At 37.6% G+C, this 20,187-nt stretch overlaps 1 protein-coding gene across 1 annotated transcript; it reads right to left on the bottom strand.

The window, feature by feature from the left end:
• Positions 1-8,532: 8,532 nt before the first annotated feature.
• Positions 8,533-19,482, bottom strand: LOC105037386 (protein TORNADO 2-like). The gene is made up of 2 exons (XM_073255071.1): positions 18,753-19,482; positions 8,533-9,113 (listed from the first exon to the last, which is right to left on the bottom strand). Exons 1-2 carry the CDS (start codon positions 19,248-19,250, stop codon positions 8,802-8,804), a joined length of 810 nt encoding a protein of 269 aa, XP_073111172.1. The 5' UTR covers positions 19,251-19,482; the 3' UTR covers positions 8,533-8,801.
• Positions 19,483-20,187: the final 705 nt, after the last annotated feature.

Below are 20,187 nucleotides of genomic sequence, written 5' to 3'. Positions count from 1 at the left end.
GCTGGTGGGTGGAGGTTGATGAGAACCAACCGATTTGAGAAGTGATAAGGGATGGAGGCCATGAACGTCATGTTGAATTATAGAGCCAGGTGCTTCAATTGTCGCGACCCTCCTCTCTTATGGGGTCATCTTTCTATTGTCCTCAAATAATAGGACGAGGGGAGATGAAATAAATGAATAAATAAATAATAAAGAAAGAAAAGAAAGAAAATTTTAAGGAAGGGATAAAAAGTTACTAGAAACACGTTCACATTTGCATGATTAGAATGTGGATTTGGATGTTTAATTTGGGATAAAAGTGACCATTTTGCGCCAATGGCTCCGGTTTTTGGGTGATATTTGTAGCCCTAGCTTGCCCAACTCTCGCGCCTGTGTTCCAAAACACAAAAGGAGGTAGCTAAACTGTTTGGCCTTTTTATTTGACAGTGGAAAAGTCATATGAAGATTTTGGAGGGTTACGACCCACTAATCTATCATAAATCATGACTTGTGAGCTTGGTTAAGTTGCGCGTGAGACATGCGCCATGTCTCGTGCCTTGAAAGTTAGATAGTTCCATCTGATCTTGTCCTTTGTAGAAGGTAGAAGGGAAGCATATAGCGTCAGCATCAATCAAGTAATCTTCTCGCAGTGCCTTGGTTGCATTCCTGAAATTTTAGCATAAAAGAGGAAAAGAAAAAAAGAAAAAAAACGTCAACCGAAAACGAACTCAATGACTTTAGGTTATATCATAATATTTTGATAGATCTAACCCTGTTGTAGGCCAAGATCAAGCTAGCCTCAAAAATGAATCATCAGAGCCCAAGAATCAAATTATGGTGCACTAACCACTGTCAAAAAGTCTTATGATGGTAGTTATCTATAATTCAACCTTAGTAAATAGATTTCGAGTCCCCAGAAATCGACAATATTTATGCTATTCATCGTCAAATTATTGAATGGCGCCAAAACTAGCATTGAAAGGCAAGATAACTTAGTTTATTCACCATCAAAACCAATTTTCGTTTAAAAGATTAAGAGCAGTAAGATAGTTTAGTTCAGGTAACTTAGAAGTTGTTTCTCTTGTTATTTTCAAACTATCAGGATACCTAAACATTCCTAACTTTATAAGAGATATAAAACATAGAAATACCCTTTCTTGAACTTAATTTTAATCATTAAAAAATTAATAAAATTTCTCTTTTACTAGGCGTATGCTCTTTTTACAATGATAGATCTGCATGATCCAGATAGATACCGAGAAATGGCCTAGTTAGTGGAGTCTCAAGTCATAAAGTATCTTAAAGATACCAGTTAGTGGACTCCTTGACGACGGTGAGACCCTCTTAGTAATTTTTTAAAAATTCCATGCATTTGCTTTGTTGCATAGCCTGTTCTAGTTTTCAATTAGGTATAACTCCAAATTTATGCGAGGCCCCTAGCTTGGTCAATCCTTTACAACATTTTTAGTTTATTATATAAAAAAGTTCCAATGTTTGCTAACCACAATTCTCTTGGCATTTTAAAATGATGAAAACACTCTGGAACATTTGATAAGATATACCGATTCATGGCACGCAAAAATATCTTGTTTCTTTTTTTTTTTTCCCTTCTGTTCTGAAGATGTAAATCTTGCTAGCATTTGTGTAGTGGTCCTTTGCATGCTTTTTTTTTTTCTTTTTCTTTTTCTTTTTTTTTGCATCTAGTAGTACCTAGACTGGTTGGTACTCTTTATTTTAATATTTATTTATTGTTTAAGAATATATTTGAAGATTTTCCTGAAATAATAAGTAACAATCAAATAAACTATGCACCGCCAATTTGATTTTTTCATCTTATCAGGTCCCAAATGCCAGACTAGAGACTTGCATGTCCCTAATGCTTGAAATCTAAGGTCTCCGATGGAAGTTTCAAGCGTAGATTAGTAAAGGAATTCGCATTTTTCTTTGATTACAATAGGCAAACCAGATGGCCGTGCTAGTCCACCTAATTCAAAATATATAATAACTGGCCATTTCAAGATTGATAGAAGTGTATTTCTATTTTGATAATAATCATTTAGCTGATAACCTAGGGAGATATACTTTGTTGATGGTCAGCTTTGTTCGTATATGTTTTATAACCTGCATATTGATAATTTTGTTCATGCAAAATCCAAATCCATAAAAATGAAGAGGGGAGAATTATGATCAAAGTAAAAATTGAGAAATACTTCATGTTTGGTTAAAATTTTTTCAGGAGAAAGATGAAAAAGTAGATTTTTTTATAATAATAATTTTTTATATTTTATTGAAAATAAAAACTTATGAGAAAGTCTAATTCTCACCGATTGAAAATTGTTGTAATTTTTTTCTAAAAATACATTAAAGTTTTTAGATCTAATGAGGTAAAATCATTTATTTTTTTACTTAAGATATGATAGATACTTTACGTAATTTTTCTAAAAAAAATAGATTGACCATGACTGTTTTTCCATGCAAAGGAAGATTTATACTCGCACTTCAACAGTGAACGTGATTAATTAGAGATAGGACTTTGGTCGAGATGAGTCATGATGCCTGGATCTTCAGCTTGCTCCTCTCTCAGTAGCCGATCTACACCGATATATATGGAAGTGGACAACCATCTACAGGTCTATGATGTGATCATTGCTGATGACAGGGGTTGAAGAATTTAGGACATCATCTATCTTTTTGGTGAGTAGCTTACTCATTGAGAAAAGCAGACTAGTGCCAAACAAGAGAATCGAGGCAGCTTCAATCTGGAGAGTGACTGCCCATCCCAGGGTTAGATTCTTCTTCTGGAATATTGTCTGGGACTAACTTTCGACTCAGACACTTCTCAGAGACAAAGATATGGAGCTTCCTATTACTTGCCTAGTCTGCGGGGTAGAGAATGAATCGATGAAGCATGCACTTCTTCATTATTCGAGGGTAAGTTTGATTTAAAGGATGGCTAGTGGTTAGTTGTGGGGGGCAATTAGTGACCCTTGTCTTCCCTCTTTCTTGAATGCAATCCATTAGAGCACGATTGAGGGTTCGTCCTAGGGCGGTAGGATGATATACACCTGTTAGCTTTAGCTGTCTAGAAATAGCCTAATCTTTGATGCCAAAATTATACATGTGCATCGAATGCAATTATACATGTGCATCGAGTGCTTAAAAGAGCTTGTTGCTTGGCTGCGGAATTCTGTCGCTTCGATACTGCTAGCTCGAGTCTTATTGCTCGAATTTCTGGGACTCTATTGCTACACTTACAGTGATCTAGAGAATTCTGTTGATTTCTTGAGAGCCTCGTCTTTTGGGGTTTATTAAGGTCAACAAATGTCAGAAATGGCAAAAGTGGTTCAGGCTATGTTATCCAGGATCTGGATGCCAGGCTGTTGGCTGCAAAAGACATATTTTTTGAGCCGTCCGTCCTTGAAGCTGAGCTTTGTGTCATTTAGATGGGCATCATCTGCACAAGGCAGGAGCCATGAGCAGATAGAATCTTCATTAAAGATGACTCCACCATAGTCATCGGCTGAATCTGGAATGAGGCGAAGTATCTAGATATTCACCTACTCCTTTATGACATCTGAAGATCTTTTCGTCACTCCACCATGGTAACTGTTCAGCATATTTTTTGAAAGACAAGCAATACTGCGGATTGAGTTCCTTCCTTTGTTGTCAAGTACACTAGAGACTAGATCTGATATCAAGACGACATTTGCCTTCAGATCATGAAAAATATTTTATATTTTAATTTTTTGAACTGTATGAGAATGATGTAACCGTCTGTTTATATCAAAAAAAATATTTAATAAAAAAATAAATTATTATTTTTTTATAAATTTTTGTATAAATGAAATGACTCCTACATTTCATCGATTGTATCATCAAGCATCCGAACAATACATATATGGGTTGCCAACATGCGAGGCGAGGAGCTTTGGGTTGGACAACATGGCGGTTTGGGACCGAGAAACACCGTTTCTTGGCGCACGAGTTCCGTAAATTTCATATAAAATTTCATATGGTGGAAATGGGTCTCCATGCAGGCACTCCCGCCATTTAGAGGAGCAAACCCCAGGCTCCGATGCAAGGCACCCATGTTTTAAGGGCTTAACGGACACAATGTTCGATGTCAAACTTTGGCAGTCACGCAAACCACGAAAAATAGCCAAGGTAACGTGAGTTTGCTCGATTACCCTGATAGCAAATTAACCACCTCGCATCGTGGTTTCACCTTTCCGGGCATCGACGAGGCTGTTGGCTCAAAATATAATGCAACCGCCCTCCCTCCGTGTTATAATTATCCGAGTCATCATTTAAATAAAAAATAATATTGAATTTTGATTGTATGTATATGATTGTAAATATTGCAATAAATCATATTGATAATTACAGATTATACTATAATTCAAAAGTATCATCAAAAGATTATTTATACTAATGATTATCAAAACTGCATTAATAAATTTTAATGAGGCCATTTATTGCTATAGTTTATCATTGATATAGATTTTATTAGTAATTTTTTATATTTATTATATTTATATTTTAGCTACTTCAGTAGTTTGTTTTTTTTTTTTTTTTTTGGTGTTATAACGCGTAATTGGATCAAGAGCTTTGCTAATTGTTCGATGTACACGTGCGTATAAGACTCAAGCATCTTGTGGACCCCGCACTATAGGGTCCTGTATCCTTTTTTTTTTTTTTTTTTTCTGGTAATAATTTGTGTCCTTTTTGACTGCAGCCGTTTGACTCTTTATTGGCGCCCGTGAGTACGTGGGACCTATAATGCACATGCACATCTGGTACTTTGAACTAAAAAACTGTTTCAGCGTTTGCGAGGAGCATTGGCCTGTTGTTGAATGTCGTAATAATCTTTTGCCCAAAAAAAATCAGATTGGGAGCTTTTGACATGAGATGGTCTACAATAATATAAGTAAAAATGATAAAATTAATATATTTTATTATATCACGATAATTTTAAAATAATATTATATAATAATAATTTTAAATTATTTTTATTTTTTAAATAATCTTCTAATTCAATGATGGAATATCCATTCTCAAGTTCGGAAATCCAAAATTATCTTCGGACAATAATATCTCTTAGTCTAACAAAAATAAATTAGTTTATCAATATATCATTAATATATTATATCAATATTATATATATATATAATAATATATTATATTTATCATTATATATTATATTTATGATATATTACATCATAATATATTATTAATCATATTATTATGATATTATGATTTAATGATAATTTTAAAATAAAGAAAAAATATATTATTGTATATATTTATATAATAAAAATATTTAATATATTAATTTTATTTATCTTATTTTTTTAATCAAAATAAATATTCATATTAATAAATAATATATTATAAGTGTAAATAAAAATATTAAATATGTAATACTAATTAATATATTTTATAGTACTAATAATTTATAAGATTAATAAATAATTTTTTATAGAATCTATTAATTATTAATATATTAATAAATATAGTAGTATTCTATTTATAATATATAATATATGATTAATAAATATATTTTTATGAAATATATCATAGATAATTTTGACATTATATAATCAGTGATTTTGAATTCTCATAGAATACCAAACATATTACTCATAGATATTTGAGGATCTTTAATTACTAGATTATGGTCTACCAAATATAGTGATCTTATATTGTTGATGATTAGATTACTACAGGATTCGGATCATCAATAATCTTAGATCACTATAGTGATCTCATTTGAATCACCAAATACTATCATAATTACTTCAAAAATTATTTGTCTTTAGAAAAATTTATCAAACAATGAATTTTTGCATAAAAAACAAACATTTCTTTTTACACACAAAAAAAAAAGATAAATTTTTGTTTTCTAAATGAATGCACACCTTTAACTAATTTAATGCAAATACACTTGCAATAAACGTGCAAATAATATATGTTGAGTGCAAATTACATTCTTATAATTGTGGTGTGGATAGGGATATAATGGTTCGATAAAATTTTCAATAGCAACAAAAATGATTTTTTTTTCAAAAGTTTCCAAGAGAATCATGCAATAGACCCGATCGTCAAATTTGCTCAAATTAATCCATCCCAAACGCGGTCTTATTATGACCGTTTGTCTCTGTACAAACACTATTTTCTATTTTTTAGTTACAGTCCATAAATAAAAACTGTGGATTGATGGAACCTTTTACTGTGACTCATTGCACGTTTCAAAGATTCACAATTTGGTAGGATTAGGAATAAGTCTTTCGTGAGCTAGTAGGCTAAGCAACTTAATAAATGGATTAGGTTAGTTCATGGGTTCTTATCACGACCTTGGTCTATGTACTCAGACGTTCCACTGTTGAAGTTGTCTTCTGTCAACATTTTTTGTTCTCTAAACTATCCTACATACTTTGTACCAAAAACAACCACATGTGGCCAACTCACTTTTCTCTATTGCATGTCCTGACGAGCGAATATTACCTGGTTAAAATAGGTTTGGATTGCATTTTGCAGCAAAAAAAAATAATTTTTTTCTATATTAATTATTAGATCGTATAATGCACATCTTCAAAGCATTTCAACTCTTTTCTTTCATTTGCAGCATAAATTATATTATGCTTTGAAAGATGTACAATACATGATTTAATAATTGATATCATAAAAAAAAAAAAGATCAATTATTCTTTTTGCGTGAAAAGCACAATCCATACCGATTAAAATGACCTTACGAGGTTCATCCCGTGCTTTCCGGAGCAACATTTTCGTAGGCGGCTTAAATGGGAATAAAAATTCCATGGAGGGCCCTCCATAGGTTTGTCGCGCCTTGGAAATATCGTCATAGAAATCTTCGCGAGTCACGGGTCTTTGATGCGGATTTGTTTAGTTTGAAGCCTGAATCATATTAGTCAAAGAAGTCAAAATCATGGACCATGACTTTTTCAAGTAAGCCATTTGAATGGCTCCAAATGCAGCGTGTGTTTGTAGAATTAGTACAGTCTTGCTCGGAAAATGTTGTGGGTCCAAGCATTGGGATATCCGGTTCTTGCCCTCCAAGTTTGTTTGTTGCCTGCACAAGTTACTTAGGGTTTTCCCCAAGTCTTCCGCCCCCACAAAAAAAAAAAAAAACTGATTTGGTGGTATGTTTTGTTTTCTATTGCTTGAAAGCCTGTTTGAATAGGTTCAAATTGTATTTTTTTTTATTAAAAAATAATTAATTTTTTTTTTATGACATCAATCATTACATTATGATTTACACAAATTTGAAAGCACTCTAAATTTTTTCTTCATCCCTCTATATAGATCTCGAAGTGGCCATTTTTCATTCCAATATTGGTTGATATTATAAAAAAAAAAAAAAAAGAGCCATTCTTTCTTGCAAAAGATACAATTGGTTCATGTTTGGAAGGTAACATTTATGTCAATCAAGTCATGATCTTAGCCCAAACTATGTTATTAGATGCAAGCACCAAAATCCATGTTTGCCTATCTTTGCTGAACACGATATAGTTTGTTCCCTTCTTTACATCTACAAAATCCTCCTATCTCATTGCCTCCGTGATAGACATCCAAAAATCTCATTAATTGCACGTATCACAACTTTCAAGATTCCAAGTGATGGATGGATGGAAGACTGCGTTAGATGTAGCTGTAATGTTATCATGTCCTAAAGTTTATGTTCATATTTTTTTCACTAAGGAACATTGCTGGAATTTGGTCATCAAAATTCAAACCTAGCCTCCTCTCGAGCATCAGAGGCGTCATGGAAGCTCGTGCTCAAGGGCTTCTGAAACCCTAACATCGATCAAACAGTAATAATAATAAAAAAAGATTCAAACCGAGAAGATTTCTCCAGCCTATTGTTGAGATGGATGGTCTGAACCACCGGACCCTATACTGTACTGCATTGCACTGCTTGTATGCCATGTGTCATAAAAAAATACGTGCAATTCATAAGATAGGTACAATATAAGGTGATGATCATGGTCCATAGTAGGCGGACTAGCCTATATTATAATTTCTCTCAAGCATGTGCACGTAGACGTAACGTACGCTATGTTGAAATAGAATATGAGATAGTTCACCAAAACAATAGAATATGAGATGCCAGTCCACAGGGCAGGGAGCAGACGCGTTAGATGGTTGGTCGACGGTCATAATTAGATGGTTGGTCTTCAGTCAAGAGCCCATGGGCTTCCATAGCGGGTTCACCAAATGTCCAGAAAATGAAATAAAAGAATCCATTGAAATGCTCTCCCCATGGTGCAAGTTGTCGGCGAGTTAGGGCCACTAAGACTTTTAGTCATGCTGAATTAAGATTACGTAACACTGAGGACTAATTGCTAGGCTAGTTTGTTATAAAGTGTAGATTAACACTGGAATTAAGTTATTCTTATTTTAGAAATTGAAAGTGATCTGTTGCCCTGAGAATCTAACGTGCAGTCAGAGGGTGCAAATATTAAAGCTTTGATTAAATGAATGAAATTAATATCAATCAAAGACTTAGATATAGCAACATGTCATATAGAAAAAGCAATTAAAACATTGTGACTTCAAGGATCAAAGATCACCAGTTACAGCACTGAGCCATGATTAAACAAACTAAAGAAAATATTCGATGCCCCATTATGCTGGACTACTTCAGGGAATCTCCTGTCCTTATCTCTCACTGAATTTCACCTTTATTCCCTTCCCACCACAACCAATCCACATCACCACATTCACCACACAACCTTTGTCCCACCAAAACCTCTCTTCCAAATTGTGTACTTTGTGTACGTATTACCCTAACATCGATCATACTAAGTGTAACCTTGCTTGTATCTCCTGAAGAGCTCATCAGTCTTGGCAGTCCGTAAGACATAGCAGCCCATCAGGTAAACACAAATGAGGGCCAGTAGAGTGACCAGTAGGATTATATCTGCCATCCTCCATTCCTTCCTAAGGTTTGCAAGGAGTCCTGCCTTGCATGATGAACACGAGTAGCAGAGTTGTGTCTGATTGTTACTCCACAGCACGCAGTCCATGTCGGCTGTAATGGTAATTGGGCTGATCCAGTATGTCGGGTTCACGAATGTATACCCACATTGGGTTGGTGGCTTGCAGCATCCTGACTGGGGAATGCAACAAAGAAAAGAAGTGGTCAGTATGGACTATGGATGGAAACAATGGCCAAGATCCCTTGCTTGCAGTTCGTGGCACATTATGGGCTTCAACACTGGGTGCACAAAATATTTTTCGGGATGTTAATAGGCTGGGCTTGCATCATCCATAGAATCAATTTGGTTGTCGTTGTTGTCATAGCTCATCAGTGGTCTAGTTGCTGGGCCCATTAGTTCCTTTATTGTTCAACATATTATTGTGGCCGAAATAGCCTATGTTCACATAAGATAGACCTATCAAGCTTGTCCTCCCATACTGATTGATGTCATACTAATGAGATTTTATTAGAAAGGAAAATTTTAGAAAAACATTCTATATTTTATTTTGAAAATAATATATATATATATATAATATATAATATATATATTTTATATATATATATATAATATATATATATATAAGGGAGAAGAAAAAAATGATAGTATATATCCAATGTTCTATTGCTGGCATGGACGTACCCAAGAGGTGAGGAAGTTAAAATTCATTAGGAACTTTCACATTATAAGAACATATAATGATTATTATATCATGATCATATTTTTTCTTTTTAATTTTTTGGGATATTGTCTTGATTATACAATGTATATTTCAAGTTATATATATATTATATATATTGCCCGTTGCAGACACGTCCAAGGTTTCTAGAGCTTTTATGATTCCTATGAATTCTCGCATTAGTATTGGAAGAACTAAAAGAAAATCATCTACATTGACCGCAGTAATAGATGGTCCAATTTCTGGAGACAGGTATTGAGATTATGTCTGAAATGAGGTTATCTTTTATATGCACAGAATTTATTCCATATCTAACTAGGATTAATTCCTTGCTAATGTTGTGGTGGATAGAGGAAGAGAGGAGTATTGAAGTATTTCTTACTAAGAAATAAAGAGGATAGAGATTTTTGCAAGAAGAGAACTTTAGCTATGTTTGATATTCCTTCAACTCTCTTTTTTTCAAAGTGACTCAAGTACATCCCTTTATATAGATAATTTTACAACCCTTCAACTATCCTCTACACAAAATACCAAGAGTCATAATTATGAATGACACTTTGGTTTTATACAAAGAGAGGAATTCTAAGTGCATTTCATAGAAAACACCAAGAGTCATTGCTAATAACAAGATAACATTAATTTAGTTTTCTAATTCCAATACCTTCTCTTGAAACAAGGTGTCTTGAGAACACAAAAAAAATATCTCTTGATCCAAAGCACAATTAAGTTTATTTATTTTCAACACCCCCCTTTAAACTTAATTGTCTTCCATCCTTCATACCAAGTAAACCTTTGAATTTGTTAAAGAGATCAACTCCAAGTGGTTTAGTAAAAATATCCGCAATTTGATCATGAGTCTTTATATAAATAAGCTCCACATCTTTATTTTTCACATGCTCCCAGATTGAATGAAAGCGAACATCTATATGTTTGCTCCTTTGATGATAGACCGGATTTTTTCTCAAAGTAATTGCCGACTTGCTATCAATATAAATTTGTGTAGCTTTATTTTGATCAAAATTAATTTTCTTTAGCAAGTTTCTTAGCCATATTGCATGACTAACACATGTAGATGCTACAATATATTCGACTTCACAAGTTGAAAGAGTAACAATCAATTGCTTCTTTGACATCCATGAGAATGCCGTATCACCCATAAAAAATACAAATCCGAAAGTGCTTTTTCGATAATCCATATCTCCACCCCAATCACTATCAGAATAGCCTTCAAGTTGAAAGTCATTAGAATAAGAATAGAATAAACCAAGGCTTAGAGTACCTTGAATGTAACGTAGGATTCTCTTAGCCGCCTTCCAATGGGTTGATTTTGGTTCCTCCATGAATCGACTCACCAGACCAACACCATATAGTATATTTGGTCTTGTACATGTCAAGTACCTCAAACATCCTACCAAGCTTCTGGAGAGTGTAGAATCAATTACCTTACCTTCATCATTCTTGGATAATTTTGCACCACAATCCATTGGTGTTCTAATAGGATTGCATTCTTCCATCTTGAACTTTTTAACCACTTCCTTTGCATAGTGCTCTTGGGAAAGAAAAATCTCATTTTCTAATTGATTCACCTCTAAGCCAAGAAAATAAGACATAAGTCCCATGTCAGTCATTTCAAACTCCTTCGCCATTGCTTGTTTGAATTCTTTGATCAATTGTGTAGAATTATCGGTGAAGATAAGATCATCAACATATAATGAGACAAGAAATATATTTCCATCCTTCTTTTTGACATAGAGAGCTTGTTCATAGGGGCATTGAACAAAGCTATTAACTTTGAAATATGTATTAATTCTTGAGTTCCAAGCTCTAGGTGCTTGTTTCAAACCGTAGAGAGCCTTTGTTAATTGCAACACTTTGTCTTCTTGCCCACTTCTGACATAACCTTTAGGTTGATCAATATATACCTCTTCATTCAAGTAGCCATTAAGAAAGGCTGATTTGACATCAAATTAAAATATCTTTCATTTATTTTGAGTTGCCAAAGAAATCACTAAGCGAATGGTTTCTATTCGAGCAACGGGAGCAAAGACCTCTTTGTAGTCAATCCCGACCTTTTGCTTGTAGCCTTTAGCCACAAGTCGTGCTTTGTATTTCTCTACTTCAACTTGTGCATTCTTTTTGACTTTAAAAACCCATTTTACTCTAATCGGTTCAAAACCTTTTGGTAGAGAAGTGAGTTCCCATGTCTCATTCTTCTCTATGGCTTTTATCTCCTCATTCATGGCTGTCCTCCACTTCTCATCTTTGATAGCATCTTCAAAAGAAATTATTTCTTCATTAGCAAAAAGATAAATAAGATTTAGGGAAGTTGTTACCTCATATAAATCTTGAATACTCCTTGTCTTTATTGATGTTGAATCTTCTTCATCCGATGAAATAAGAGATGAAGGTGGTGTTGGTTCTCTAGTTTGCTCCTTGATTTGTTCTTCATCTTGTATCATCACCATGTTAGTGTTCCAATTCCAAATGCCATCTTCTTGAAACTCTACATCTCGGCTTATAATGACTTTCTTCTCTTTTGGTTCATAGAGTTTGTAGGCCTTAGATCTTGGATCATATCCGATGAAGATGCATGACAAACTTTTATCATCTAACTTGCTTCTCCTTTGATCTGGAATATATGCATAAGCTATGCACCCAAACACCTTCAAATGAGAAATATTGGGCTTGTAACCACTCCATGCTTTTTGTGGTGTTATCCCTTCTAAATTTTTTGTAGGACATCTATTAAGCAAGTAGACCGCACAATTGATGGCCTCGTCCCAAAACTCCTTCAGCATCTCTTTTGTTTTAGGCATACTTCGGACCATATCAAGTATAGTCCGATTTTTTTTTCTACGACACCATTTTGCTGAGGTGAGTATGGTGCGGTCAAGGATCTCCAAATACCATGAGATTTGCAAAAAAATTCAAACTCCTTGGATGTGAATTCTCCTCCACGATCTGACTGCAATGCCTTGATAGTATAACCACTTTGATTCTTCACCAAAGCTTTAAACTCCTTGAAAGCTTGAAATACTTCTGATTTTTTTTTCAAAAGGTACACCCATATTTTTTTGCTAAAATCATCAATAAAAGTTAGAAAATAACGACGACCTCCAAATGAGCTAGGAGTAATCGGTCCGCAAATGTCGGTATGGATGAGTTGAAGTGATATTTTTGCTTTATTATAAGACTCCTTTGGAAAGCTTCTCTTTGGATGTTTGCCAAAAATACACCCCTCACATATATTATTAGGGGCATCAATATAGGGCAGCCCCTTCACCATTCTCTTACTTGAAAGAAGTTTTAGAGCATCGAAGTTTACATGTCTGAACCGCAAATGCCAAAGCCAAAAAACATCCTTCATACATGCACTTAGACATTTAGCAGTAACATGATTTATATTTAGCATAAACATGCATTTATTTGACATAAGAACTTGAGCAATCAATTTATTTTGTTTTCTTAAATAGAAGCTTCCTTCTTTCAGTTGCATATCAAATCCTCTCTCCAAGAGTTGCCCAACACTAAGAATGTTGTTGGTGCAAAAATCCGCTTGCGCCGGAGAAGCTGGAGTCGAGGGAGTCGCGGTCGCCGCCGGGACCTACAAAGGAAGTCTAAACCGGAGGTGGGGTTGCTCCGGCAAGACCCTCCGACGCTCAAGTCAGTTCTCTGCCTCAACAAGAATGGAGTGCTCGAACGGAGAATTTAGCAGAGTTTTGAGGTAAAGAATTAGAGCTTATCGAATAACGTATCTGAGGCCCCCTTTTATAGGCGGAGGGGGCAGTAGCCTGATAGCGACATCTGTAACCGTCTGGCAGTGGGCTGCCCAGGGTCAGGTGGAGTTTGCTGCGAAGAGTAGTGGAGTGGACCCGTGGCTATCACCGGGGCGTGCCACATGGAGTCTGCCGCGGGGAGTGGAGCGGCGTCTGTTGTCGCGACTTGCCAGCGGATGGGAGAATCGCGCTGCATCCGTCGCAGGAAGTGGAGCAGGATCGTGGCCGTTATTGTGGCCTGCCAGGGAGTGCAGATCCGTCGGTTGAAGTTCGACAGCGGTCGGAGCTGATGACGGAGCCCGGTTCCCGTGGGAGTCTGGACGGAGTTCTCCTTGAGGTTGGAGTCGTGGGCGGAGTCCGGCTCTGTGGGAGTCCGGGCGGAGTCCTTTTGGTGCTGAAGTCGCGGGCGGAGCCCGGCTCCCGTAGGAGTCCGGACGGAGTCCCCTGCAATTTAAGTCAGGTGCGAAGTCCGGCTCCCGTAGGAGTCCGGACTGATCTTACCGGCAGTCGAAGTTGACGACGGATCCCGGCTCCCGTGGGAGTCCGAGCGGAGTCCCCCTTGAGGTTGGAGTTATGGGCGGAGTCCGACTCCCGTGGGAGTCCGGGCGGAGTCCCCTGCAATTAAAGTCAGGTGCGAAGTCCGGCTCCCGTAGGAGTCCGGACTGATCTTACCGGCAGTCGAAGTTGGCGACGGAGCCCGGCTCCCGTGGGAGTCCGGGCGGAGTCCCCCTTGAGGTTGGAGTCGTGGGCGGAGTCCGGCTCCCGTGGGAGTCCGGGCGGAGTCCTCTTGGAGCTGAAGTCGCGGGCGGAGCCCGGCTCCCGTAGGAGTCCGGGCGGAGTCCCCTCGGAGTCGAAGTCGTGGGCGGAGCCCGGCTCCCGTAGGAGTCCGGACGGAGTCCTCTCGGAGTCGAAGTCGTGGACGGAGCCCGGCTCCCGTAGGAGTCCGGGCGGAGTCCTCTCAGAGTCGAAGTCGTGGGCGAAGCCCGGCTCCCGTAGGAGTCCGGGCGGAGTCCTCTCGGAGTCGAAGTCGTGGGCGGAGCCCGGCTCCCGTAGGAGTCCGGGCGGAGTCCTCTCGGAGTCAAAGTCGTAGGCGGAGCCTGGCTCCCGTAGGAGTCCGGGCGGAGTCCGCAAGGGCTAATCCTGTTGAGAACTTCGACCGTGGGTATTTTATACCCAACAGTTTTTATATCAGGCACATAATAGACATTGAAAATAAATTGTTGGCTTCCATTTTTGAGTTGAATAAATATTTTACCAATGTCCTTCACCTTTACCTTAGAAGCATCTCCAAATGAAACATGATCATTCATCGATTTATCAAGCTCCATGAAAATTTCTTTATGCCCGGACATGTGGTTACTTGCACCGGAGTCCAAGTACCACATATTTTGATTGGTAGCATCTCCTTCTTTTCGTGCTAGTAGAAGCACGTCATCTTCATCATCATCTTTTTTGGCATAATTTGCTTTCTCATGAACTTGATTAGATTGATTAGAGTAGCACTCAAAAGAGTAATGCCCAAACTTATTGCAATTGTAACATTGAACTTGACCTTTGTCATACCTTCGGCCTCTACCTCTTTGTCCTCTTCCTCCACGATTTTGGTTGCCTTCCTCAATATTATTGTGGTCACCACAGCCTCTACCACGACCATAGGCTCCACCTCGACCTCTACCACGACCACGTCCTCGACCACGACCGCGGCTTCTTTGGCTACTTTCGCCTCTTGACTCATCCTTCTTGTCATTCACGGAGAGCTTGCTTTGTAGAACTTGCTCCAATAGCTCTTGTATTCTCTTTAGTATTCTTTGTTCATGGGCTTGAAGCGAACCCATAAGCTCATCCACCGTCATAGTGTCCAAATCTTTGGACTCTTCAATGGCCACCACAACGTAATCAAATTTGTGGTCCAAAGATCGTAGGATTTTCTCTATGACCCGATTGTCATCAAGTGTCTCACCATTTCTCCTCAATTGGTTTACAATGATCAAGACTCTTGTAAAGAAATTCAAGATGGATTCGGACTCTTTCATTTGTAGGGCTTCAAATTCACCTCTAAGAGTTTAAAGGTGAATTTTTTTCACTTTCTCAATTCCTTTGTATGCATTTTGAAGAATCTCCCATACTTCTTTAGAGGTCGTGGCCGCCGCAATCTTCTCAAAAGCCGACTCATCTACGGCTTGATAGATGAAGTAGAGAGCCTTCTTATCTTTCTTCCTCTTATCCCGCAGGACCTCTCGTTGTTGCACCGTAAGAGTATCTGCTTCTCCAGCTTCTTCATAACCTGTAATAACCCAGATAAAAAAAAAAAAACAATAAGAAAGAAGAGAACGGAAGAGGACTCCTGATAGAGTCCGTCTTCCCTCTTTGAATCAGAATGGGATTGGGACTCTAGGAGCCCTAGATCCCATCTATAAATTTCCTCTTCTTTATTTTAAGCAAGCCATGAAAACATCAGGCTTCCTCTTTTTTCTTTCTCCCTCTTTTCTTTCGATGGAGTCGTTGACTGCCTTCACCGTGCCCACCGAAAATCAAGACTGGAGATGCCACCGGAACCAAGGTAAGGTCCCAATCCTTCCTTTTCTCTCTCTTGCTCATCTTCTCACAACCCCAGACCTCACCGTCGGCCATCGATTTTGCTGGAAATAAATTCCAAAGAAGATCTCCTATTTTTCGAAAAAAAAATCCACCAGTCGAATCCCATCGCCGACTGGCTTCACATGGTCGGCCGTCGTTGCTGGATCTCCGACCAAGCCATCGGAGCCCGAGCCACCGAGGGGGGACCTCACGGTCTTCCCCTGTTTCAGCCAAGGGAGGCCGCAGGAAGAAAAGAAAAGAAGAAGGAAGAAGAAGAAGAAAAGAAAAAGAAAAGAAAAAGGAAAAAAAAAAGAAAAGAAAAAGAAAAAAGAAAAAGAAAAGAAAAAGAAAAAAGAAAAAGAAAAGAAAAAAAAAGAGAAAGAGAAAAATAAAAATAAAATAAAATAAAAAGGAGAAGAAGAGAGAAAAATTTTCTCTCTCTCCTCTCTTTACCTTCTCTCTATATTTTCTCTCTCTAGATTCCTCTCTAGACTTTTCTCTCTCTGTATGGATTTTGTCTCTCTAGGATCTTTTCTTCCTCTTTGATTGCATCATGGACCCTAGGATAAACTTGAGATGAAAATAAGATGATCTGAGATTGCTCCGAAATTCGTACGGTAGATCTGATCCCAGTCTGATCCTATTCGAAATTTATAATATTTGATTTATATTGAGTCATCCTGATAGGACCTCTGATGATCTCGACCATAATTGCCTCATCTGAAGGATACGAAAATTTTTCTCTCCACTTTCTCTCTTAAAATTTTCTCTCTCTTCATGGATTTTCTCTCTCTAGAAGTCTTATGGATCAGTGGAGGATCTAGATACTTAGATAAATCCTAATTTTGATTAATCCTAAGAGAGGTCCTCGATTTGTGTTATTAAGATCGATTATCGGTAAATTCTCTATATATGATTTTTATATTGATCAGGATCATGAAGAGATGATTGTCTGCATATGATATCGAATGAAATATTTTGTTAAAAAAATTCATAAATCAAAGAAGAATATTAATTTTTGGTACTTGGATCAGTCACCGGTAAAGGTAAGAATCTCTGTATATGATCACGATTGTATATATGCTATTTTACTGTTGGTCTTGCATTATTAGTTTTGCATCGTCGGATTGAGATCGATGAATTTATTATACCTGAGATACTGTTATTTGACTTTGAGCATGGGTATGTTATGTCAATATATATGTATCAGAGATTGATGGCATGATTATATGGATATGACATATCTGAATTGATCATAATGCAAGTCGGAATTGATTTGATGAAATCAACATATAATGATTAAATGAAAAGAAAGAGATAAATGATATGGACTAGTCTTGTCATATGGAACAGCCGTCAGGAGCTTATGCCTGGGACAGCCCCCACTGGCTTATAGGTGGATCAGTCGGTCAGGAGCTCATGTCTGGGACAGTCTGCCAGGAGCTTATGCCTGGGACAGCCTCTCACGGGCTTTCGTACGTGGGACAGCCGGTCAGGAGCTCATCCTGGGACAGTCTTGAAAGGCTTTTTATGTGAAAATTGATTCGGATGATAACTGAGGTATAGACTTGGATAGTCCAGAGCCAGAAAGAAAATGTTAAAAATCATGTGATTATGAAAGGAGAAATGAAAGATAAGACATGAAATAATTGTTGAATAAAAGTGTTTCACCTGTTAACATATGATGATGTATCTATTTTAACAATACAGAAAATTTATGGATATTTGTATTATTCTGGACATTGAACATCAAATTTTATGTTTTATTGCTTATCCTTATTTTCAGATTATATTATTATATCAGTGTGATATAAGAATTCTTACTGGGCTGTAAAGCTCACACCCCTTCATCTTTCTTTTTCTTCTCAGAGATACAGGATGTTTATGATTGACTATGGCTTGGACTTACGAGTGAGCAGATGGATAGATAGAGTATCATAGTACCTGATCAGAGGATTGAAGAAATTTAATTTATAATTATGCAAAGTTTTACGAATTATTGTTGAAATTAATTATTATGGATGTTAAGGTTGTAATGATTTATTTTGGCCTTGCATATTCTTTAGGACTTGCTCCAAGGAGTGTGCGGCCATCACGTATCCGACTCGGATGTTGGGTTCGGGCGTGACATAACCTCTTTCAACTATGTCCCAAATATCTTGAGATCCAAGCAACGCCTTCATATGGATACTCAAATTCTCATAGTTGGTGTTGGTAAGATGAGGAAGAGAAAATTATGAAAGTCCTCCTACATTAGCCATAGCTCTGATACTACTTTGTTGTGGTGGATAGAGGAAGAGAGGAGTATTGAAGTATTTCTTACTAAGAAATGAAGATGATAGAGATTTTTGCAAGAAGAGAACTTTAGCTTTGTTTGATATTCCTTCAACTCTCTTTTTTTCAAAGTGACTCAAGTATATCCCTTTATATAGATAATTTTTCAATCCTTCAACTATCCTCTACATAAAATACTAAGAGTCATAATTATGAATGACACTTTGGTTTTATACAAAGAGAGGAATTCTAAGTGTATTTTATAGAAAATACCAAGAGTCATTATTAATAATAAGATAACATTAATTTAGTTTTCTAATTTCAATATCTTCTCTTGAAATTGAAACAAGGTGTCTTGAGAACACAAAAAAAATATCTCTTGATCCAAAGCATAATTAAGTTTATTTATTTTCAACAGCTAAGACTTATAAAGCATTCCGCAAAACAACTGTGCAGCTTTATACTCACCTCCAGGGGATTGATCCTTGCATTGAAGAAATCCTGGGCCTCTCTATAAGTTTGGTTCAATTCAGCACACGTAGAAGTGGAGCCAAGACACTTCTTGATCCGATCCCACTTGTGTGAGCTCTCAACTCTTCGTCGAAGCCATCCTGAGTAGTCCTCGAGACGATACTCCAAGTAGGCCCTGCTTGGGGCAGGGTGGGCTCCCCCAGGGTTGGTAACAGTGTAGATAAATACCACCAAGCTCGCGACCAGAAGAATGAGGACGAACATGGCGACGAGGTAGAAGAGGAGGAGCCACGGGATGCGCCAGAAGGCACCCACGAAGCCTGCGAAGGCCACAACAAGAATAACGACGCCCAGCACGATGACCGGCCATTGGAGGAGTCCGACGCAGGAGTTATCGGTTTGCATGGAGAGCCAGATGCCGGCTGCAATGATCGGGATGGAAAGCAGCATAGCGACAAAGTTTATGGCAGCAATGATGGTGTTGCTGAGAGCCATTTCGAAGAGGGCTGGTTGAGGAGGATAGATGGAGGATGGTTTGTTATGGAAGCCGTTGCTTGGGAATGAAGGGAAGAGGATGCCTTGGGGGGTGCAGCTTGGCTATCAGCTGTACTCTTGTTCTCTCTTTTGATATGGGGGGAACATTGTTGGAAAAGCAAAGAGATACTTTTGCATTTGATGAGTTGTGTGTAGTCTAATTTGATATATGTAATTGTATATAGGATCCTTTAGAAAAAGTGAGGTTGTCTCTTGGGGTTATGCTATCTATCTCAGTGTACCCTTTTCCGATCGGATGATGAACTTAGGACACGGCAAGAATATTAGGTTAAGATGAAGTTCGATGTTCCTGGAGTCACGCAGATCGATACCTCATGCACGCATGATGGCTATGAGACCAGCACCCAATGTCTCTCCCTCTGTTCATATCGTTTTGCCTAGATTCTAACCATAATTGGCAATGCCTTGTACATGTATTTGTGGACGACTTTTAAAGTTCTATGTAGTCTTCATCTCTAATTTCCTTCTCACAACAAATAATCAAAGTTGCCTGTTGTCTTTGTCCCGGGTCTTATACGATGATGCCGCTTCCTAACGATCCAAATCGAAGATTTCTCGACTTCATTGCTTGTGTTTGTACCATCTCGATCGATCAATCAATCAATTATTTTTGATTGGTATAGTATGATAGAGGAATATCATTGAACATGCACTTCTCTTGGAGATCTCTTTATTTTGGCTTGGAGCCTCCATTTATCCACCATGCGAGGAGGGTGAAAGGATGCTGTCCTTTTGTTTATCAGGGATACATATGAGATGACGATATGATCCAATGTCCTTTTAATCAGCCTTAACTGAGCATTACATCACTAGGCTTGTTGTTGAGAACGCATCACGAAAACCAACCATCCGGCGGTAAGATTTCATGACTTTCTCT

Source organism: Elaeis guineensis, chromosome 4, assembly GCF_000442705.2.
Source record: "Elaeis guineensis isolate ETL-2024a chromosome 4, EG11, whole genome shotgun sequence".
Classification (NCBI taxonomy): Eukaryota; Viridiplantae; Streptophyta; class Magnoliopsida; order Arecales; family Arecaceae; genus Elaeis; species Elaeis guineensis.
Note: the sequence above shows the minus strand (reverse complement) of the source record. Positions and strands in the feature narration are given on the sequence as shown.

Bases quoted from the DNA above. Each gene is read 5' to 3' on its own strand.
- LOC105037386 (XM_073255071.1), bottom strand. From the start codon at position 19,250: ATGGCTCTCAGCAACACCATCATTGCTGCCATAAACTTTGTCGCTATG. The intron at 9,114-18,752 runs GTGAGTATAAAG...TGCATTCCCCAG, and splicing joins CAAGGATCAATCCCCTGGAG to TCAGGATGCTGCAAGCCACC.